The 23408-nt window shown below is 46.1% G+C and overlaps 2 protein-coding genes across 2 annotated transcripts in view; one reads left to right on the top strand and one right to left on the bottom strand.

The window, feature by feature from the left end:
* LOC128404774 (alpha-2-macroglobulin-like protein 1) overlaps positions 1 to 23408 on the bottom strand; it is a 129122-nt gene that overhangs the window by 23728 nt on the left and 81986 nt on the right. The window lies entirely within an intron of this gene.
* LOC128404785 (alpha-2-macroglobulin-like protein 1) overlaps positions 1 to 23408 on the top strand; it is a 42931-nt gene that overhangs the window by 8142 nt on the left and 11381 nt on the right. The window contains exons 5-26 of the mRNA XM_053370709.1: positions 31 to 83; positions 566 to 586; positions 2783 to 2957; positions 3884 to 3968; positions 5022 to 5148; positions 7171 to 7285; positions 7794 to 7903; positions 9740 to 9901; positions 11490 to 11717; positions 13758 to 13821; positions 14987 to 15132; positions 15327 to 15473; positions 16298 to 16480; positions 17852 to 17948; positions 18219 to 18360; positions 18657 to 18882; positions 19847 to 19973; positions 20463 to 20584; positions 20927 to 20978; positions 21350 to 21433; positions 21776 to 21952; positions 23002 to 23083. Of these exons, the coding sequence (XP_053226684.1) occupies positions 31 to 83; positions 566 to 586; positions 2783 to 2957; positions 3884 to 3968; positions 5022 to 5148; positions 7171 to 7285; positions 7794 to 7903; positions 9740 to 9901; positions 11490 to 11717; positions 13758 to 13821; positions 14987 to 15132; positions 15327 to 15473; positions 16298 to 16480; positions 17852 to 17948; positions 18219 to 18360; positions 18657 to 18882; positions 19847 to 19973; positions 20463 to 20584; positions 20927 to 20978; positions 21350 to 21433; positions 21776 to 21952; positions 23002 to 23083 (2725 nt within the window). The remainder of the gene's footprint in view (positions 1 to 30; positions 84 to 565; positions 587 to 2782; positions 2958 to 3883; positions 3969 to 5021; positions 5149 to 7170; positions 7286 to 7793; positions 7904 to 9739; positions 9902 to 11489; positions 11718 to 13757; positions 13822 to 14986; positions 15133 to 15326; positions 15474 to 16297; positions 16481 to 17851; positions 17949 to 18218; positions 18361 to 18656; positions 18883 to 19846; positions 19974 to 20462; positions 20585 to 20926; positions 20979 to 21349; positions 21434 to 21775; positions 21953 to 23001; positions 23084 to 23408) is intronic.

Genomic DNA, 23408 nt, shown 5'->3' with positions numbered 1-23408 from the left:
AAATAACATGCATGCATTTGCTTTTTTTAGTCAGGTTTCGCATTGTGAGGCTTGATGAAGAATTTAAGGCCATTGATGAAACGGTGAGTATTACTCCCGGTATCACAAGGAGCGAAGGCTTTCCATTCAAGGTCTGTGCAGAAACATTCATACCAGAAGGGTCTTGTCATTGCCTCTCTGGTCCAAGGCATTATGGCACCTGAGGCCAAAGTGGCGTCTCCTTCTTTACCAAGGAAGAAAGCGTGAGGGGAGATCTACAACAGGAACAATGGGGGGGGGGAGAAATATCAACATTGGGATCTGCTGTCCTGGTGGATTCTGTCACCCGAGGCAGTCACCTCGCTTCATGGGTAGGCTGGCCTTGCTAGGGATGATGGGAATTGTAGTCCAAAATGTATGGAGGGCAGCAGGTCAGAGACAACTGGTTTACGCAAGGCAGGTTCATTTGATCTAAATTATTTTGCTGGCTTTGCAGAATTTTGCGGGAACTGGGGGCTATTCTTTTCCTCACGAGGCTGATTTTGTGCTCTTTCTGACTCTTGTCTCTCTCCTTCATTCTTTGCAGATCCCTTTGATACAGTTGACTGTAAGTACAGGCAGTTGCCGTTTTAGGCGTGACCGTTTGGTGCACAATCGTGCACACGCGCACAGTGCCAAATCCAGAAGTGACTTGGAAATGTCATAAAAGATGTCACGGAAAGGGTGGGGCGGGGGTGGAATGGGGGTGGAAAGGAGCGTTTCACTTTCACGCACATGCACACTGACCCAGAACGCAACCTCCATGCCTTTTGAGACCTCTTTGCATGTCTAGACAATAAAATGTAAGATGGCGGGGGGGGGGGGGAGAGCAGTTGAATCATAAATTACAAAATTTATATACAGATCCCAATAATTGTAGCTATATGAGAGACTGAGAATTATTTGTTATAGTAACAAACCATGCGGAAGTGCTGTATTTAATCACATCCAAGTCACCACCCGGTAATAGTCGCTCCCTCCTTTTTCTGACCCCAAAAATGGTCCCAGAATAGTCCCCTTATAATAGTTGCAGGGCTACTTTCACCGCGCATGCTCTTACTGGCCGAAGGCAACAGGTGGAGGTGGACAGGCAGAGAGGCAAGCAAGAGGGGAAAGTGAGGCACAAGAGACTCACAAGACTTGCTTCTTCCCACGAGATCTAAACTGTACGGTGGATACATTAACGCATGGACAGTGCTGGATTTACATATAAGCTAAACAAGCCATAGCTAGGGGCTCCACTCTCTTGGGGGCTCCAAAAAAATTTGAAGGAAGAAAACCCCTGGAGGTACTTTGATAAAATACCTATTAGGTCCATAAATTACCATATAGCATATATTCAACCCGCAACAATTTGTTGTTGACAAAGGACAGCTGGACATATAAAGGGCCCCACTACCTTCAATAGCTTAGGGCCTCATCAAACAAAAATCCAGCTCTGGGGATGGATCAACTTGTTTCCTCACCCCATCATGTAGGGTTGCCATATTTCAAAAGGTGAAAATCCAGACACAAAAGTTGGTTTTGGCAAAGCTTTTTGTTGTTAAAGGAAATTTGCCAAAATCTACACTCCTGACATGGGCTGTCATATGTTTCCTGGATATTTCAGCACAGTTTCCTTTTTTAAAAAAATAGTTTTTCTTAAGTTTTTCTAATTTGCATATCAAGATAATCATTTGGACAACCTTAAATTAATGACTTCCCTTCTTCTCTTTCCATGGTTCATTTTGCACACCATACACCCCTGCATATTTTAACATGAACTAAACCATTCAGTAATACATTGTTACACCATCAAAACATATTTACACTGCTGAATTTATCTTAACGCTACCAGTGTTTTTAAATGTACTTAACTTTCACCCAAATAATCAGTAAACACTTTCCAGTCTTCTTTAAACGTATATTCTTCTTCTTCTCTTATTCTGTATGTTAAATCTGCAAGCTGCGCATATTCCATCAATTTAAGTTGATTAAATTCTTCTTTGATTGGGACCTCACTTCTATTCCATCAGCACTGTTTCCAACGGCCAAATCCAGGCTATGTCCAGGAAATTCCAGACATATGGCAACCCAACATGGTCACCAGGTTTTTCCTCATGTAATGGTTGCACAGGAAAAATCAGCACAAAAAATGTGAACATTATGCGGTGAAATACGGTATGCAATACTGTCCCTTCCATGTTGTTGTTTTTTTTGCATTACCATGTACATAGCAGGAAGCTAATGGATTGGGTTCGTGAGAATAACTTGAGTTAAGCAATCCAGTCTGGCTAGTCCGGATTGGATTTGTTCCTGGTAAATCCCCTTTTGTTCCCTCTTAAAACGACGACGATTACTATCTTCTTTTAAAGTAATGATAAGGTTTGCTCACATTCAGTCCACAGTGTGATCCTGAAGGCAGACTTTATAGCTTGTAGTTACAGATACAGAGAAAAGTGTGGGTTCATCCTCTTGTGAGGAATGAGCCTATGTGCTGCTGGCCGAGAGCCAGCACACAGCAAAAAGTATTAAGATAGTACAAGAGGAAGAGCATCAAGGGAAAGAGGGCTGTGTGACCAGCCCTTTTATGGGGTCTCAGAAGGTCACACCCATCTACCTGGTCACATACAGGGAGAGGATGTGACAGGAAGTCCTCCTGGCTGGAGCAACATTCCCCTGTGTGTCCGCTCTGGGCAAACAGGAAATGTTGTATTTGACGGCTTTTGTGATGTTACAAACCACACAAACATCACAGTCTTTTTGGTCTTATCCCTGTGCCCAGGATCCTAATGAAAACCGAATAGGTCAGTGGGTGGATGTGAAGCCTCAAAATGGCTTTGTGGACCTGTCTTTTCCTCTGGCCTCCGAAGCAGTCGAGGGACAGTACATGATAGCAGTTGGAAGTTTACTTTTTGCACGTGAGGATTCAAGAAGAGAGATCTTTGTGGCAGAATATGGTGAGATTTCAAAGGGAGACCACTTTGGTTGCAGTTTGTGTGTGTGTGTGCGCTCACGCATGTGCTAACAAGAAAAGGAATGCAGGCTATTACATTATTGTTATTCCTTCCTTTCACTCTGCTTGGTATAATATGTAGCGATAGGGATACAGTATTTTTGTTTTTGATTGAATTTACAGCATACCTGTCCTGGCTAGGAATCCTAGTTGCCTTAGATGTTTGGATTTTTAAATTTTATTTTATTAAATAAAAAGTGAAAGAAAGGCAAGCTCCTTAATTAGACTCCCATCTTAAAAACTGTTATTCTTATATGTGAGTTGGCACACAAAAGCACAAGAGATGGTGGTGTAAAACTGAAATCACTCAGTGCCATTGCTTGACGTTTCTCCTCTCATTGCCACGTGGGCAGAGAGATGAAGGGAGAAGCTCCCTTCACCAACATCTGTTTATAATCTGAACCCAGATTATAACTCCCGGCGCGAGGGGCGCTCTGCAGGGCAACTCCCGCAGGGCTGCCTAGGCTGCGGATGTCTTCCTGAAGCCTGGAGAGCGAGAGGGGTCAGTGCGCACCGACCCCTCTCGCTCTCCAAGCTTCAGCGAAAGCCTGCATTCGCCCCATAGGACGCACCCAGATTTCCCCTTCATTTTTGGAGGGGAAAAAGTGCGTCCTATAGGGCGAAAAATACGGTATTTTGATGGAATTGGTTTATTGTACATTTTATTTATGTATGATTTTTTAAAAAGATGTTTTGTTACTTTCAAATCACTTAGAAGCCAGTTTATCAGAGAAGTGGTATATAAATAAAATAATAAAAATAATTTAAAGTGCAGAAGGATCATTGTTCAGTTTTGGTGATGCAGCTGCTGCATGTGGAACTTTTTATCCACTCACCTTCTTCTCCGTCTCTCTTCCTGGCTCATTACAGAGCTGCCTAAATTTGAAGTTGAGATTGAGTTTCCGAAACTGGTCACCACAGCGGATGAAGAATTCCAGGTCAAAGTGTATGGCAAGTAAGTAAAATTTCATGGTAAACAATGTTCCTAAAATGGGACCTTTCCAGACCCAGTTTTACTGTGTTGACATGTGTTTCTTCATCCCTTTGGGTCTATTTGTTTTTCTCCTTCTCTGTCTCAATGCACATGTATAATGCAGGGACAAGCTTGTTTAACTGCTATTCCTTCCCTGTAGGGAACCACAAGAAAGAAGCAATCTGCTAGAGAATGCTTAGCACCTGAGCCAAATTATGATTTTCAGGCTTTTTTTTTTGGAAGAGAGGGTAAAACTATGACTGTCAAATCAGAGTAGAACCAATATAAATTTGTAAGGTAGCACCAGTATATTGTTTGCTCTTGTCCCCTCTCACCCCCATTTTTGTACTTCTAAAAATGAAAATAAAATTATGTGCTATGGCGCCCAAACTTCCAAGATTTCCCCCTCTGTATTAAAATGGTTATTTTGGCTCACTTCATTCTGTTTATGGAAGCAGCTGTTCATTTGCATTTGTGCTCCCCCCCTAGCTTTTTACATTCAGAGAACCCTTCCGCACATCAAATTGTCTATCAGGGAATTCTTCCTTGCACATTGACAATGATTTCTGTGGGTAGCATAGCATGGGTTGCTCGTGCCCGGGGCTACGTGAAGGGGATGTGTGGGAGGGAAACGGATGGAGTATGCATGTGCATTCAACTGTCTAACAGCATCCGCATCATCCAGGAGATCACAGTTGCAGAGATACGAAAAGAAGCGTCTTCCATTGTCTGGAAAAGTCACTTCCTGATTTGCATGGAGAAGCTGTTTTCAACGGAGCCCAGCAACGGAAGCGTGTAGCTGTACTGAGGCAGCACCGGGTGTTGATGTTTTGTTCCCCTAACAATTTTGTGCCCCGGGCAACTGCCCCCCCCGCTATGCCACTGGTGATAATCTTATTGAATGACCTCTAGTGAGCTCCTGAAGACAAATTGCTTTAGACTAAAACATATTTTTTTATCGGTATTCTCTCTCTCTCTCTCTCTCTCTCTCTCTCTCTCTCCATCTCCCTCCACTCCCTCTCTCCTGTGCCTTAGGTACACATATGGGAAGCGTGTTCAAGGAACTGTGCAGCTCCGCGTCACTAGAGGATTATCATTTTTTTTTCATATGCGTAATGCAAATGAAACATTATCGGACATTGAACATGAGTACACAGCTCAGGTGAGATAAATGGGAGGGGGCTGTCTTTGGACAGAATGGAGGCTGGGATGAGTTATCTGCCCCTACCCTTTGGTTCAGAGACTGGAGGCCTCATCCTGTTGCGCTCGCCTTCCATTTCTCTATGTCCACGAAGAAGGTGGATGGAGAGGATCAGAAACATCTGCCTTGTGCCAGATTGATCTATAGGGAGAATGCCTCAGTATCTTATTTTGTCCATTTGGTAGTAGCATTCAGTGCTCCTCATACAAAAACAGTCCCTATTTTGCTAGGTGTGGTTCATACCTCTAATCATGTGAATCTGTAACAGATGCAAGATGCCATTTCTAAAGGTGAGGACCATGATTATTGCACCTTGCATATTGTTGTTTAGTCGTTTAGTCATGTCCGACTTTTTATGACCCCATGGACCAGAGCACACCAGGCTCTCCTGCCTTCACTGCCTCCCGTAGTTTGGTCAAACTCATGCTGGTAGCTTTGAGAACACTGTCCAAACATCTCGTCCTCTGTCATCCCCTTTTCCTTGTGCCCTCAATCTTTCCCAACATCAGGGTCTTTTCCAGGGAGTCTTCTCTTCTCATGAGGTGGCCAAAGTATTGGAGCCTCAGCTTCATGATCTGTCCTTCCAGTGAGCACTCGGGGCTGATTTCCTTCAAATGGAGAGGTTTGATCTTCTTGCAGTCCATGGGACTCTCAAGAGTCTCCTCCAGCACCATAATTCAAAAGCATCAATTCTTCGGCAATCAGCCTTCTTTATGGTCCAGCTCTCACTTCCATATATCACTACAGGGAAAACCATAGCTTTCATTATACGGACCTTTGTCGGCAAGGTGATGTCTCTGCTTTAATACATATTGTAAATTGTAAACTGCCCTGTGATCCTCGGATGAAGGGCAGTATAGAAATTTAATTTAATTTAATAGGTAATAATAATAATAGCAATAATAGCTTAGGTGGATGTGGTGATAACACGTTAATGTCATAGCAAGAGAAGGGAGAACAAGATGCACAGCTGCTGCTTTCGGGGCAAATGAGCATTTGCCACAACAGAGCCTGACTCGTGCTTCTTGTTTTGCATGGCTAGTACAAGTCTGAAAAAATAATGTGCAAGGCTAAGGCACTCCAGATCTAGAAACCAGCCAACCAAGTTTTGCCGCATGATGCCTTATGGAATGTTACCCTGGCTGCAGACAACCAGGGAGGGCTATTTTATTTATTTTCTTGTGTTGCGTTTATATCCCACCACCAGACTCAGACCTGCTCAGCTTCAGCCGGGGAATGGCCTCCTGTGCCTTCAGATCACCTTTTATTTGCAATTCCTCTGCTCCATCCCATCCAGATAGTGTATAGGCTGACTTGATTGACAGCGGGTGCAGCAGCTCAGTATCTCAGAATCTACACGTACAGCTTTGCTAACGTACTTTCTTTTTAAACAATATTTATTAAATTTTCCATTTTAGCAATCCAATAAAAACCACATTAAAAATATTCCCAATTATAATGCAATCAAAAAGACCAAGTTTTATGCTGATTTTTGTATCTTTGGGTGGCTTCCCATGCTCTGAAGTTCAGGGAGTGATGATCTCACATTGCGCTGCGTTCGTTAAATAACCCAGGTAGTCCCAATAAAACATTCCCGATGTTGATCCTTCATTTATTTTTAACAGCCTCTGAATTCATTTTGGGAGCGGATTAGTCCTATGTAGTTCTGTGTGAAATTAGTTTTTCTTCTTTATTTTCTTTATCTTCTTGTTGTGATCCAACATTTCTCTTTGGCGACCCTCACTTTGGAGAGTTGCCAATAACGTACGGTACATTGCACCCAGCGCCCCCTGCCCCTTCTTCCTTCCGGATGGGCAGCAGGTGTTGGATGATCAGTGGGTGGAGCTGCCGCCCCAGCCGGGGGGTTGGGGAGGATAATTACTCCCATATTATCCTTGAACTCTGCATGAAATGGACGCAGCTGTTCGCCATGGCAGGCAAACAGGAAGTCTCTAATGTACTTTCTTTTATTTGTATCTCCAGACAGATGAGACCGGCTTTGCTTATTTTACTATCAATGGGTCTGATTTAAATCTTTCTCAAAGTGGCTATAATGAGTATGTCAACTTTGTGACAGAACTGGAGGAGAAAGGAACAGGTACAAAGGAAATAACAAGAAATAACAAGAAATGGGAACATACAATTTTCACCTTTGGCCTTTCTGATTTTTTCCAGTCAACTGTTTTCAAACCCTTAGGCTATTGAAAGTTGCTTTTGTATCAGGCTATTTACAGGGCTTGGGTTCATTCCTCCATTTCATCTGATTTTTCAAGGCACACATGACCTGCCTTGCAGATACCTAGGGATCCTCTGCAGCTCACACAACAAATTTTGTCCTGGTGGTACAGTTTCCTCAAGAGAAATGGCATTTCTCACAAGTCGTTATATCTGACTCAGTGAGCTGTGACACCAGTTTTTTGTTTAAGAGAATGGAAGTGCTGGAAGCCTCCCTGTAGACATGCTCACGAGAGTGACGTCCTTGCAGTTTTGTGTAAGGTCTAGTTGACAATGTGTCTAGGACTTTTGCAGAAATGTCAAACCTACCGCTGTCCTTTTTGTAGCATTCCAGTTGCTGTGCTAAACCAACCCGCCTGTTCTCTATGCAGGAGTGATTCAGACAGGATACGGTGTCTTGCCTATTGCCGCAAAGGAAGTCAAGGTGGAGTTTAGCAAACTCAATCCATTCTACAAACAAGGTTTCCCATACACAGGAGAGGTAACATGCTATCCTTTCTGTTTAATAAAGCAGTCTTTAGGATAGATTTGCTCTTACTTTTGAAGTAGGCACTGAAACGATACCTTTGTGACATAGCCCTCCTATGAAAGTTTACCTTCCCAAAAAATACATTGAAAAGCAGCCTTTCTCTGATGAAGTATCTTAGAATCATAGAGCTGTAGAGTTGGAAGGGACCAGTGCTGTTTTTCTAGAAAAAGAAGTGCCGGAACTCACTATGAATGTTTCCCTTGTTTTCTTGCACAGTCGTACCTTGGTTCTCAAACAGAATCCATTCCGGAAGTCCATTCGACTTCCGAAAATGTTCGAACACCAAGGCGCGGTTTCCGATTGGCTGCGGTACCTTCCTGCACTCAATTGGAAGCTGCGGAAGCCACGCCAGATGTTTGGGTTCCAAAAAAAGTTCACAAACTGGAACACTCGCTTCCGGGTTTGCGGCCTTCGGGAGCCAAAACGTTCGAGTCGCCAGGTGTTTGGGATCCAAGGTACAACTTTAATGGCAAGGGCACCCACTTGAAAGCACTGTCGGAGGAAGAGGAGTGCAGGGGGAGCGCACTGCCCCCGGCAGTGTGATTCCGGCGGGGTGCCATCACGGCTGCCCCCCCCGTGCTGGGTGCCATGCCCTCACAGGCGGCATGCCACGCCCCCAGGGTGCACATCACGCCCCTGTGGGCGGCGCGCCCCGCCCCACCTGCTCCACACACCCCAGGGCTGGAGCATGAAGTTCCACCACTGCTTGAGAGGTGCCAGAACTGAGTTCTGGTGAGTCCTGGCTTGAAAAAAGCCCTGGAAGGGACCCCCTGAGGGTTATCTAAACCAGTCCCCTGCAATGTGGGAATTCGGGGGTGGACTTGAACCAGCAACCTTTTGGTTAACAGCCAGATGCACTGAGCCATTTCACCACTGTAAGCAGTGCCAAATTTACATATAAGCTAAACAAGCTATAGCTTAGGGCACCACTCTCTTGGGGCCCCCAAAAAACTTTAAAGGAAAAAAACTGGATGTACTTTGATAAAATACATATTTTGTTATGTGCAAATGGCTTTAGATACCTGTTAGGTCCATAAATTACCATATAGCTTATATTCAACACAAAAAAAACAGCAACAATTTGTTGTTGACAAAGGACAGCTGGACATATAAAGGGCCCCATTACCTTCAGTAGCTTAGGGTCTCATCAAAGCTAAATTCGGCCCTGACTGTAAGCTTTTAATTCTTCACGGGGAGGAACTATTTGATATAAACAGAGCTCTGCATGAGAACAAGGTAGTAATGTCAGCCTTTACACTCAGGCTTTACAACTTCCAAAATAAATGTGTGAATCAGCCACACATGATGCCTCTTCCTTCATATTGTATGTTGTGGTAGGGAAGCAGAATAGGGAAGAGGGCTAGCAGCAGTGGCAGAATTTGGGCTTTCAGATTTCAGTGGTGCCCTGTGCCACGCTAAAATTCAGCACCCCCTGCCCTATAGCATTAGTGGGGTGCCCCCTGCAGCCACACTGGTTGCACTGCCCTAGAACTGCCTCAGCTAGCAGCAGAAATGCCAGTCAGAAATCTTTCAGTCCATGACAGACAGACAGACAGACAGACAGACAGACAGACAGACAGACTACCAGGAGGAGAGCATTCATATCCTAAGATAGCTCAGCCCCTCTCCTTGTCATTAGACCTTGAGGGGCAATATCTGAATAGTGTTGTTGTGCTCTTGCCCACAGGAGTGAACAAATACCTCAGCATATATATATATTTGTGTGTGTGAGAACAATTGGCTGTAAAGAAGTTAGGCGGTTGGCTTATTTCCCTTTTATTCACGCAGATGATGGTTTCAGTCAATAAAGTGCCTGTCAAGAACAGGACTGTCTATCTCACAGTTGATGTTGATGATGTGGAGACAACCACTTCCTATGTCACAGATGAGAATGGTGAAGTCTCCTTCTCCCTGGACACAACTAAGTGGCACGACATGGTTTCCATAAGGGTGAGTTAAATATTTGGACATGTCTTAAGGAAGAGGTGGGGCGAGGAGATGCTTTTTCCTGTGCATCCCCCCCACCTTTGATTTTCCGATAGGTGGTTATTATTATTATTATTATTATTATTATTATTATTATTATTATTTACTTCTGGAACTTAGGGCTTGTCCACACTTCTGCTTATTCTGTCACGTCAATAGGTGAGTTCCAAAGTGCTACCACACTAAAAGGTTGGTGTTTTGCAAATGCTGCATGAATACTGTGTGGCACATCATCATCATAAACTTTATTGCACTAGCCAAAGGCCATGGCACCATTCGCAAAGGAAACAAAAAGAAAAACAACAATAACCATAAAAACCACCAAAACATCAGGCACTGCAAATACAATAGACCACGGTCACATCTCCTAGAAATTATTTGTTGCATATGATAGAATAGCAGGGGGTTCTCAGATAGAATGTGCCAGCTTAAATGTCCGAATCACCTTTGCAATTGACCACTATTTTATCCAGTTCTTTTGTCCTGGTCTTCTTAGCGTGTGGCACATGGAACTGTGCCAGTTCCACAGATCACATCAGTTGAGTGGGCATATATGAAACAGGACGATCTCACAGGGAAACTGGATCCAAGCTTTTGATGGTTTCATTTACCAAAAGTAGAATCTTGAAGTTGGTGCTGAAATGCCTTGGGGCACCCGTGTTCTAACCACAGTACCTGAACTTTAGTGACAAAGCTGGGTCCAGAAGCCCCACAGTAAATCTGCTCCCTCGGGCAGAGTACAACACCATTGAGGGTAGGCAATTGGCCAATTTCTTGGGCATGGGAGCATTTGTGGTATATATAGTTACAGTGGTCTAAACCACTGAGCCTCTTGGGCTTGCTGAACGGAAGGTCAGCGGTTCGAATCGCCGCAATGGTCAGCGGTTCGAATCCCGTTGCTCTGTCCCAGCTCCTGCCAATCTGGCAGTTCAAAAGCATGCCAGTTCAAGTAGCTAGATAGGTACTGCTGCGGCAGGAAGGTAAACAGCGTTTCTGTGCACTCTGGTTTCCATCACGGTGTCCCGTTGTGCCAGAAGCGGTTTAGTCATGCTGGCACATGACCTGGAAGGCTGTCTGTGGACAAACACCTGCTCCCTCGGCCTGAAAGCGAGATGAGCGCCACAACCCCATAGTCGCCTTTGACCGTACAGGGTTCCTTTACCTTTACCTTTTACATAGTTAAAGGATTTCCGTAGGAAGCTTAGGAGCATGTAGTAGTTGCAAACAAAGCAGCATGTCTGCCCCAAAACACTGGGCAGGTACAGATAATATCGAAAGCAGGATCGTGCAGAACTGCCTCAATGCCATTGCAAGCACAAATCACCACAATGAAAAGGAAGTCCTTGAAGAGATTGTTACTTTCTTCTATGATTCTTAGCTGGGAGCCACGACAGTTACAAAGATGTGAAGACTGGTTTACATGTGTAGTATATACTGTGCCCTAATGTTAGGTTCACATGCCTTGTATTGCCACTCAGTCGTCTCTTGTTGATTGTCACCCCAAACACCCTAAATTAATTATGATCCTTGCTGTTCTCTTTTTGCTCCATAGGGTAGATACACCCTTGAGAATGTGACTGGCTTTGAGAGTCTTATGATGTCGGAATCCGAAAGTTTCATGTGGCTGCAGCCCTTCTACTCTGAGAGCAATAGTTTCCTGGAGATACAGCATGTGGAGGAAGAGCTGCCCTGTGGAAAAGACCAGGAAGTCCTGGTGGATTACATCATAGACCGGAAAGAACTGGGCCCTGATGCTGACCATGTCGATTTCTATTATTTGGTGAGCATCTGGTCTAGGGAAAGTCAAGGACTATATTATTTGGGGGCCAGAGCCAGAATTGAATCATAGAATTGTAGAGCTGGAAGGGACCCCGAGGGTCTAATCCAACCCCCTGGCATGCAGGAATCTCAGCTAAAGCATCCATGACAGATGGCCATCCAACCTCTGCTTAAAAACCTCCAAGGAAGGAGAGTCCACAACCTCCCAAGGGAGTCTGTGAGTGAGGTACAGGGGCATAGTGGAGCACAATTTTGTGAGGGGGTGCAAACAGGCACCTATCCACAGCAGGCTCCTTCATTGGAGTCTGGCTCCAAATAAGAAGACACAGCACTTAGGCTGCGGCACTCATGCTTGGCAGTAGCTCTGTCCCCAGGTCACGCTTGACCCAGGGTGTGCGTGTGGGAATGTTAATGGTGACAGGAGAGGATATATTGTTTATTTATATCCTTCCTAACTTGTGTTAGCAAGTTCCTTTACTTAGCAGAGTGCCTTCCCCTTTACAAAGCACAGCCGATAGCTGGTTGCAGGCTCGTGTGAGCCTCTGACGATTATACAGTTCAGTCTGTCTCAGATTGAATTGTAAGTTCCTGGTAAGTTCCCTTGAATCCCTCTTAAAAGAATAAAGACGCCACAATCTTATTTAAGGTCAATAAAAGAAGTTTACTTACATCGGTTCACAGTTGGATCCCTGAAGGCAGACTTAGTTACAAATATGTACATGTGGATCTACCCCATATGGGGGAATAATCCCAGTGACTGCAAGCTAGAAGTCCGGCAGTTCACACGATGAAAGGAAGATGGAAAAGAGAGAGAGAGGTGCTGCGTGACTCGTCCTTTTGTTACCTGGGCAGGTTAGGTCACACCCACCTGCTGTCACATGCAAAAGGAAGGATGTTCCAGCCAGGAGGAACAGGAAGTTTCGACTGGCTGGACCAAACATTCCCTCGCATGTCTGCTCTAGCATTACAAGGAATGTTATACTTGACTGCTCCCAGTGGATTACATCAGCTCTCCTTGGTCATGGCGATGTGCACCCAGCTGCAGCAGCTCCACCATCGGGTCAGGCCTTGCCTAGCGGTGGAGGGCAGGAGGAGAGTGGGCAGCAGCTTCCCTGCTCTTTTCCTCCCCTGGACTGTGGCACACAGGAGGGTGCCCTCCATGCCTGCATGTCTCAAGCACCGTGGGCATATGCTCTGCCGATGGTGAGGTATACCTTTCCTTCTTTCTCTCTGTTTCTCTCCAGCCCCTCTCCTTGCTGAAATTAGACTGAGGTTATGGATTGGGCTGTATCTGGGCCACCCCCTTCTAATTCTTTGTGGACAGTGGAGAACTGTGTGAGAGAGAAAAGAATGAATGGCGCATATGGAGGAATAATGGGTACATGCAAAAGGAAAGGGGAGTGCAAAAGGAAAAAAGAGAGAGAGAAAAATGGGAATAAAATTAAATGATTAGTGAGGGCAACACAATAGAAATGGTTGAAATGGAGAAATGAAAATGGAACAATATAACAAGAAGACGGAAAAGGGCAGAATTGAGAATAGTATTTGTGTTGCAGTGTGTACCGGTATTTCTGTTTCTCTTGCTCATTGTGAATCTGTTTGGATCCAAACAGCAGGGACCTTCCAGTGGCCTTTGTGGCTCCTGTATGGGTTGTCCAGCCATCAGCAGAGATATGGCAGAAGCTGAGCTGAGATAGATCAGCCTCAGTGGTTCATTCCATCCATGGCTTGTTGCGTGGAAAGCTTTGCTGAGATCTCAAATAAAAGTGAAGGGCTTCACACGCAACAGTTGCTGTTGTGCCCAGTGCGCAGAAGACAGGGAGCTGCAGGCTTTCCTGCTTATTGCCCCCAATTTCATGTTCGGAAGTAGCAAGTGAGGTTTCTATCAAGCTATGAGCCTCCCCTAGCAAAACCCATCTCACAGTCTCTGCAGGCTGCTTCCTGTCCCACATTTCTCTCTCCCTTTCCTGTATTTCTACTGCCAAAGAGGGTGGGGAGGCTTTTCCTTTAGCCCCTGGCCTAACAAACCATCTCCCTGCAGATTGTGTCCAAAGGGAAGATTGTCTCCAGTGGACAGAAGACCGTTCCTGTTGGCCAGGATGAGAGTAAGTGAGAGATCCATCGGAGAAGCACCACACTTGGCCAAGCTGATAATGTTTGGGGGGCCTAATCTGTGTAGTCTGGTGTGTCTTTCAAGAATGAGGAGATGGCCACGAATTTTAGTAGCACCCAGGACATGGTATGAGAGTCTTGAACCAATTGGAGATACCACTGTGCCTGGTGGACCATCACCAAGCAATCCTAGCACAGTCATGTTTGACTTCAAAAGAGGAAACTTTTCAAATGTATTAACCACTCAGCTTACATTACCCAGCTGTCTGTCTCCCCATCTGGTTCAACACCTCAGATCGGGCCCAGTCTGAACTGGGGTCTTCCACAACTCCAAGTTTGATTCAGATGTGAAACCAGAATTAAACATGCAGTTACCACAAGTGGGAGACTCTCACCTGCACCATCTGCGTCCCCTGCCAACCGCGTGGTTCATGAAGGTTGCATGCAACTAATTTTTACCCACTGAAATGAATGGACCTAAGTTAGTCATAACCCTTGATTGCAGTGGGTGCACTCTGAGTAAAAGTGAATTGAATGCAACCCTCAGGGTTTAAAGCCCAGATTAAACAGACGATTGCTTGGCTACCCTCCTCCCCTGTTTTTGACAGCCCCAACATCCAGAATTTGTCAGGAGTCAATGCACATCCAATGTGTGTGTCTCTGTCTCTCATACACACATATCCTGGGCACAACTTTCTGACACTGAACAGATTTAAATCTCATGAATGACTCCTGAGTTTTTTTCACTTGGCAAAGAATCTCATTCTAAAGTGCTTGTTGGCATACGATTCACAGTCAGTGTCTTCCAAGTAAGGTGAATTACCATAGCGGACTGATAGATGGAAATAGGATTTTGTTTTTTTAAAAAAAGAACTTGCTGTGTAGTGCAGAATGGAATTGGTTATTAGCAATAAATCAGTTATTAAGTTCAAGACATGAGGGTTAGAATACTCTGCAACGCACAGGTGGGCTGGCTGCGTTTGGGGTGGGTCTTCTTGATTTTCTTTGCTTTACCACCATCTAGAAGAAGTGAGATGCACAGGGATGTTTTTTTCTCATGTTGTAAGTCATGAATGCTCTCTCTCTTTCTCTCTCTCTCCCCCTCCCTCCCTCCCTCCCTCTCTCCTTCCCCTCCATTCTCCCTTTCCCCTGATCCAGCTCTGAAAGGCACCTTCTCCCTCACCTTGTCTACGAGCTCTGACCTGGCACCCACAGTCAGGATTCTTCTGTACACTGTGTTTCTGGATGGCGAGGTGGCGGCTGACGTGGATCAGTTTGAGATACAGAAGTGCTTCAAACATAAGGTGGGTAAGGAAGCAAGTGGCGCAGGGTGAGGCCTTGCATCCTGCAAATCTTCAGATCCTTTTTGCTGTTCACAATACTCGCTCTTTCTCCACCATCCTCCATGACATTCTTGCCCTGGTGCTGCCTGTTATCCACTCTCATCACCGCAGGTTTCCTAACTGACCATTCCTGTTTTGTTCGCATCCTTCCACAGGTGAATTTGGACTTCTCTGCGGCGGAGGAGCTTCCAGGATCAAAAGTCAGTCTGCAAATCGAGGCTGCTCCTGGTGCTCTGTGCTCTCTCCATGCTGTCGATAAGAGTGTCCTCCTGATGGAAGATGATACGCTGACACCAAAGAAAGTAAGGATGCTCATCCTTCTCAGTTATTATTAGTTTATTAAAGGTAAAGGTAAAGGTACCCCTGCCCGTATGGGCCAGTCGTGTCCGACTCTAGGGTTGTGCACCCATCTCACTTAAGAGGCCGGGGGCAGCACTGTCCGGAGACAGTTCCGGGTCACGTGGCCAGCGTGATTCTGATTCACAGTGGCGTAGCGTGGGTTAGCAGCTGCCGGGGCCGTGCAGAGGTGGGTGGAGGGTGGGAGGGAGGGAAACGGAAATGGACGGAGTACATATGCACATTCAACTGCTTAAAGCATCCGCATCACCCAGGAGATCGCAGCCATAGAGTTGATTTGTTGTCTGGAGATGTAACTTCCTAGTTTGCATGGAGAAGCCGTTTGCAGTGGAGCCCAGTGACGAAAGCACGTGGCTGTATTGATGCAGCTCTGTGTGTTGGAATTTTGCACCCGAAACAAATTTTGCACCCAGGGCAACTGCCTCTGTGGCCTCCCTTTTGTCAGCAGACAAAAAGGGGCTTCAGTCTGGCCTGGGGCTCAACCAGTATGATATGGCTTTATCAACACTGAATACAGTGGTACCTCGGGTTAAGTACTTAATTCGTTCCAGAACCTGAAACTGTTCTTAACCTGAAGCACCACTTTAGCTAATGGGGCCTCCCGCTGCTGCCACGTTGCTGGAGCCCGATTTCTGTTCTCATCCTGAAGCAAAGTTCTTAACCTGAAGCACTATTTCTGGGTTAGCGGAGTCTGTAACCTGAAGCGTATGTAACCTGAGGTACCACTGTATAGTTATGTGTTTCCTCCCTTCCAACTCTCTGCTTTCAGGTGTTCGGTCATTTTAGTTACGATTACGTGTATTTAACTTCTGGAAGAGGATTTCCCTATCGCTTGGAAGACTTTGAGCCATATCCTTGCCTGCCTCCTCTGGCTCCAAGCCAAAAGCAAAAGAGAGCCCTGAAGGGAGCCCATTGGGCTCAGAGTGAGGCCGATGTTTTTAGCCTGTTCAAGGTGAGTAGAATTTGCCCCCGAGTTTAGCTTCTCCCAAAGGTGCCTTGCTCATTTCCATGAGATGCACCCTACAGACCCTCCCAGTGCCCCTATTTTCCAGGGATGGTCCCAGATTTAAAGAAACCACGTCTGATGGGTGGCCCTGACTCCTTTCTCTCATCCTCTCACCCCTCTGCCCATTGAAATCTGCTCTAGGCAAATAGGCAGGACTTCCTTCCCCCACGAGGGAGAATGGGAGAACCCCAGCAGAAGCAGGGGCGGTATCATGACTGGGAGGGAGGTGGAACTGGTGCCAGACTGGACCATCTCCTAATGCTGGGTCTTTCACACCTTACTTTTCCTTTTTTTGTATCATTTTTTATTAGCCTTGCAATGCAAATTTACATTCAAACACAAAATAAAATCATAAATTGTAGAATTTTTCTGAATTCACGGACTTCCATTCTCCCCTCCCAGGAGTCCTCTTATTAACATTTTCACTGCATATCATATCTTCCTCCAGATTTTCATAATACTCTATTTAAATCCATAGTTCTTCTCACATTACAAGTGTTATTTCAACCCTGCTAATGTTTTTAATTGTTTACATTGTGCTCTCAAATATATTACAAACTTTCCCCAGTTTTTATTGAAGTTTTTATTGTCTTGGTTCCTGACTTTTCCAGTGATTTTGGCCATCTATGCATAGTCCATCAGCTTTGTTGTCCAGTCTTCTTCTGTAGATATTTTGACTTCTTTCCATCTTTGGCCTAGGACTATCCAGGCTGCTGTCGTTGCATACATAAAAAGTCTTTTGTGCTCCCTTGGGTTTCTCTGCGCCTGCTGTTCCCAATAAAAAGGCTTCTGTTTTTTTTTAATGAAGGTTATTTTAAACATCTTTTTCAACTTATTATATATTATTTACCAATATGCTTTTATCTCCTTACAAGTCCACCACATATGATAAAAGGTGCCTTCTTTTTCTTTGCACTTCCAACACATATTTGAAGCACGGTGGTACCTCGGGTTAAGAACTTGTTCTGGAGGTCTGTTCTTAACCTGAAACTGTTCTTAACCTGAGGTACCACTTTAGCTAATGGGGCCTCCCACTGTTGCGGTGCTGCCGGAGCACAATTTCTGTTCTCATCCTGAAGCAAAGTTCGTAACCCAAGGTACTATTTCTGGGTTAGTGGAGTCTGTAACCTGAAGCGTATGTAACCTGAAGCGTATGTAACCTGAGGTACCATTGTATAGTTACGTGTTTCCTCCCTTCCAACTCTCTGCTTTCAGGTGTCTGTAACCTGAAGTGGTCTGTATTCTTATACATCTTTGCTAATTTACTGGGAGTCAAATACTCACACCTCACCTTTCCACTCTCCTGGTTTCCCACAGCTTATGCGAATGAAAGTTTTCACCAACATGCAAATTAAAAAGCCTGTTTCCTGTGACCTGCCAGTAACAAGACGTTTAAAAAGTGGCTTTGAAACAGGTGAGAATCACAGTCATTTGCTTGTTTCGCTGCTGGAAAGTCCCCAAGTAGAGAAATCAGTTTTTGTTGTTTCTGCCTTTCAAGGCTTTTATTTCCGCTGATTCCTGCAGGATCTCCCTCTCGACATCCCATCCCTTGAGTCAATGGTTTCGTTGCTGGGTGCAGTGCATCGCTGCATCACTGCCATCATAATCTCCCTCAGAAATTTGGCCACACTGCTGCGGATTCATCTTTACTGATGGACTTGACATCTTTTTCTCCTATCTCCAGGCCTGCTCACAAGTGCTCAGCATGAGAATGTGATTTCCGAGAAGCCTCAGGCTGTTGATTCTACAGAAAGCAAGAAGGAAGAGAAAGTTAAACCCAGGACACACTTCCCAGAGACCTGGGTCTGGGATTTAGTATCAGTGAAGTAAGTGAACCGTGCTAGGGAAGGACGATAACCGCTGAGATGATGCCATCTACCTGGGATATCAGTAGCGCGGGGGGGGGGGAGTGAGGTGTGGGGGGTGAACCCTTTGAGATCCAAGCTCTTCTTCAGTATAAGGATCAGACAGAATTATTTTCCACAGATCCCTGTCTGGACTAGCCTGGGCTTTCTCATAGCCTGGAGTCTGGTTTTCCCTTGGAAATGTAACTTCAGCCTTCAGAAAACCGATCCATAGTTTTGTTGTCACTGAGGGAGTGACCTCTCTTCCTGTTCTTCAGTGAGGAGGGGAAAGCAACTTACCCGGTCACCGCTCCAGACACGATCACGGAGTGGAACGCTGATGCCTTCTGTCTGGCTGACATTGGCTTTGGACTCTCCCAACGAGCCAAGTTCCGGGTCTTCCAGCCGTTTTTTGTGGATATGAGCCTGCCGTATTCTGTGGTCCGTGGGGAGACCTTGCTGCTAAAGTCCACTGTCTTCAATTACATGAAGGAATGTATCCAGGTTAGTGTCCATTGAGAACAAGCAAACAAGCTTCCCTTATATGTGTATCCAGAAAGAAAGGCGTGGAAGGAACCCCACAAGATAGAGATAGAGGCTGGGGGGCTGGACCTCACCAGGGCCTTGCTCTTCCTACACCTGCACTCACCTGTCTCTCCCAAGGGACAGGTCAGTACTTCCCCCACACACACTCTGCATTCAGTGTTGAGGGGACAGCTTGCATTTCTTCCTGTGGGTGAGGAACCAGAAGCTCCACTTTGGATGTGCCACAGAAGTGTGGACAACAGGAAGCGCAAGGCAGCCCCATCCCTTTCATGGCAGAAGAGGTCCATAGAGCACATTCCCTCCTCGCCCCCCCCCGGTCCTGGGAACCTGCAGTTCTCCTCCCACAGCAACCCCTGAGTGTGCTTTAAATGTGTGGTGTGTGCACAGCCCCATATGCAACACAGCCTTATTGCTGCAAGAGGCCAGAAGAGGCCAGAAAGCCACCCAGTCTGATCTGCTGCCAAGGCCTAGGGGTGCCCATCTGCTGCCCCCTTCCTCTTCCCCACAGCCGCAATCCAGGCCACCAGCTGAAGAGCTTCATGAGGGGCTCACAGAACAACAGCCATGAGGGGTTTGTGTGAGGAAGCCAAGCCACCCACTCGAATCCCAAAGGTTTTTGATTAGAGGTCTTCCTGTAAACTTTGTTGAGTGAATAAATCTCGCCAGTCTAATCTGGGGTGGCATTCCTCACAGATGCTAATATGGTGCCCCAAAAGCACGAGGAGACCCCACTTACTGAGGTCTTACTGGGCACAGTCTACGGCCTACTCAACTTCTCAGTGTGGGGCACCCCTAGGCATGTGGTCTGGCTCTTGCTTCTGGCATAGGCCCACCTCCTGTGCCTCTTCTCTGAATGTTTGCCCCTTGCTTTGGACTCACTGCTCTACCTGCTTCACGAGGGTCATTTTGCTGCATCTCCCAGGTGAGAGTGAAGCTGCTGGAGTCGCAGGAGGTGGACGTGAAGCCATGCCCGGCCTGCCAGTTCAGCACCTGCCTCTGTGCTGAGGAGGCCCACACCTTCTCCTGGAACGTGACGGCGACTCAGCTGGGTGAGGTTGAGGCGCCTGAGTGGGTGGGAGGAGACCTGTGTTGTTGAGGCTGCCAAGGGTCCCTCTGTTTCTTCCCCAAAGACCTTGTCATCTGAGGACACTTGGCAGAACCAACGGATTCTTCTGTTTGGAAGCCAACCGGGCATTAAGTGGAATATGGAAAATAATAACAGTGCCCCTGTTGCATGTGCTATGGGTTTGTTTCCTCCCCATCCAAGATGGTGTCCGTCGCCAATTTCTGCTAATGGCAGCTGTGCATCAGGGCAGATTTGGGGACTAGGCTACAAAGGAGAGGTTGGGGGTCCATCTCCATTCAAGAACCCCCTATGCTCCGACCTCTGTCCCTTACATCCTTCTTCAGACTGAAGGCACAGTGGGCATGTTGGCGGATGTGGTGCTGGACTGGGGCTCTGGCCCCCAAGCAGCCTCTTGCCCTCCCTGAGCTCCTGGCACTCATCATGGGTCTGTGCCAATTTTGCCTTTCTCTAGGGCACGTCAATCTCTCGGTCACCGCCGAGGCAGAGGAGACGCATGAGCTGTGTGGCAATAAGATTTCAACCACACCTGCGCGAGGCCGGTCAGACACAGTGATCAAATCCCTGCTGGTCAAGGTCAGTGTCTATGTGGCCTTCAGCCCCTGATGTCCAACTTTGGCTCACAGCTATCAAGTGCCAGCAACTGATTCAGAACTCTGGGTCTCCCCTAAGCAGATGTTTTTTTGAGGGGGGGAATTGTATTCATTGGGTGCTGGGCAGGAGAAGCCTTTGGATTTTTGCACAGCCTCCCTGTTTCCAGGTCTAAGGTAATGTCAGCCAGGGGCTGTGATCAGTTGGAAGGCCTGGCAATTGCGAGAGCTCTTACACAGAGCAGGGGAAAGGCAGAGAAGGTAGAAGGAGATTATTCCCCTGAGAGAGCAGCCCCACTCACCCTCCCATTCTCTTTTCCTCCCACAGCCAGAAGGCGTCCTTGAAGAAGAGACCCACAATGCCTTCCTCTGCTCTTCAGGTGTGCTTAGGCTGCATCCCTTGCTCAGGGCAGCTTGGCTTGTGATGGGGCCCCAGAGAACGCAAGTTGGAGAGAAGATGAAGTGTTGCTCTGGTTGTCATTGGGCTGGAGACGTGTCTCTTCCCTAGGGCAGTAGCGGGATGCAAAAGAAACCCAAGACACACACTCTGTCTCTCTGCTTGCCAAGGGGAGTAGGGATGGGATGGAGAGGGGGTGGAAAGATAACTGAGAGAACAGAGTGGCTAAAAACAGACTCACTGAGCTAGCAAGCTCCTAGTCCCATCTTCGCTGTGTGCAAGTTCTACTGCAGATTATGACCACTTGGTTAGTGTTTTCAACTGCATTAATTCCTGTTCTTCATCTCCTTTCAGGGGACCCAGTTCACGATGAGGTTTCTCTAAAGCTGCCTGAAGCTGTTGTGGAGGGCTCTGGCCGAGCTACCGTCTCCTGCATTGGTGAGGAAATTTGCCCCCACATTTCTTCCCCATCTCTGCCCATATGAGAGATCTGGAGAGGAGGAGACTTTTCTTTCCACTACATCATAATGCAAGTTACCCATGTGCAATTCTGGCTGCCATTGATTCCTTTCCTCATATGGTCCACGGAGCAGGAGAAAATGAGCTTGCTCCATCTTCCATGTGACAGCTCTTTAAGGATTTGAAGATGGCCACCAGACCTCCTCTCAGCCATCTCTTATCCAGGCTAAACATACCCAACTCCTGCAGCATTTCCTCAAAAGACGGTTTCCAGATGATGATGATGGTGGTGGTAATGATAACAATCTTCTCAACATCTAGGGGACATTATGGGCACATCAATACAACATATAGACCTTCTGATTCAGCTACCCCTGGGCTGTGGTGAGCAGAACTTGATGAAGTTTGTTCCTAACATTCACATACTCCGGTACTTGGAGAAGACGAACCAGGCAACCCCCACCTTCAAAGAGGACGTAATAAAGTATATACAGAGTGGTGAGTAAGTCCTCTTTCCTCCTCGGAATGTGGCTTAAGGCAGGTGTTCATTGGCAAGAACTGTGCGAAAAGTAAAAGTCTGGAAGATCACTGGCCAAATGAGAAGGGAAGTTGAGGAGACTGTTGTGAATTTGTTCATGCAAATGGAAGGTGCTCTTGAGAAGACATTGGAAGCCTTGGAGAAAGGAATTTCAGTTTTATCTGTAGGATGTATTTATGATTGTTCTTCATAGATCAAAAAGTGTTTGCTGGGAGTGGAGATTTCATGGTGAATTTGCAATCACAATCCATTGTGTTTTTTGTGGTTCTTTTCACCATTTAATAGATACTGACGTAGTCCTATAATTTCCCCAGCCCACAACCACTTTATCCCTTGGTCCACTTTTTGGGTATTAATATTTTATTGAAGGAATTTCAGTTATAAAGAGGTAAAGTGATACAGAAAAAAGAAAAACAAGGAAAGGGGAAAAGGGGGAAATGATTCAAGTTTTATGAGCAGAAAACAAATAATGATACCTCTAAGTTGTTGAATAGCATTATGTGCATGTCCAGCACGGGATTATCTTCCTACTAAATTAAAATAACTCTAAACAGACCTAAAATCAGAGGTCTCTCACTCCCCACAGCCTGCATTACAGCCTGGAGCTGTTTCCTCTTTATGAGCCCTATGTAGTATAAACAGCCAAATATAACCAGCCAAATCTTTCACTGCAAATGTCTCATAGACACTTAATACAAGGTTTGCCCTAACAAAACCTTGCCTGTGCGGCGCATGATGTCTTTTCGGCACCGGAAGAACACTTCTTTCTATTTTGTTTTCCCAGGCCTTTTAAGATGCTGAGCTGCCTATGTAACTGGTTTATAATCATCTTCCCACTGCTGCAGTCCTAACATTGTTTTCTGTGCTGATTGTTGTTTTGTTTTAACTTCGTCAGCCACTTAGTCAGGTGGTTTTTAAAAAAAACTGTAAATCCCTTAAATATATAAGCGGGTAAAATCAGGGTCCCTCCTAGCCTTGCCAGTGCTACTTTGTTCTTCTCTTCTGCCAGGGTATCAACGCCAACTGCTCTACAAGCGCGATAACGGCTCTTACAGTGCCTTTGGGATGCATGATGCTGAGGGGAATACTTGGTGAGTTAGCAGCAGAGCTAGAACCAGCCAGCCCAAGCTGTCAGGGTGGGCGTTCAGGCTGAGCAATTTGCTGTCACGAGCAATTGGAGAAGGAGGTGATACAGGCAACTCTGCAGCCTGCGATCTGCCAGCCCTTGTTCCCAGTTAGCACCTTTTTTGGCCTCAGGGTGATGTTGCTTGTTAAAGAGGCAGAAGCCTACCATCAATTTGTGGGTGGGTGGGTGGGTGGTGGTCTTGGGTGTCCCCTAAGAGGCAAAATCAAACTACTACTACTTCTGGAATCAGGTGGAATGGGAATTAAAATTGAGGTTTAGTGTAGCATTTT

Source organism: Podarcis raffonei, chromosome 17 (assembly GCF_027172205.1).
Source record: "Podarcis raffonei isolate rPodRaf1 chromosome 17, rPodRaf1.pri, whole genome shotgun sequence".
In the NCBI taxonomy this organism is placed as follows: domain Eukaryota; kingdom Metazoa; phylum Chordata; class Lepidosauria; order Squamata; family Lacertidae; genus Podarcis; species Podarcis raffonei.
This window is presented reverse-complemented; position numbering and strand designations above follow the sequence as displayed.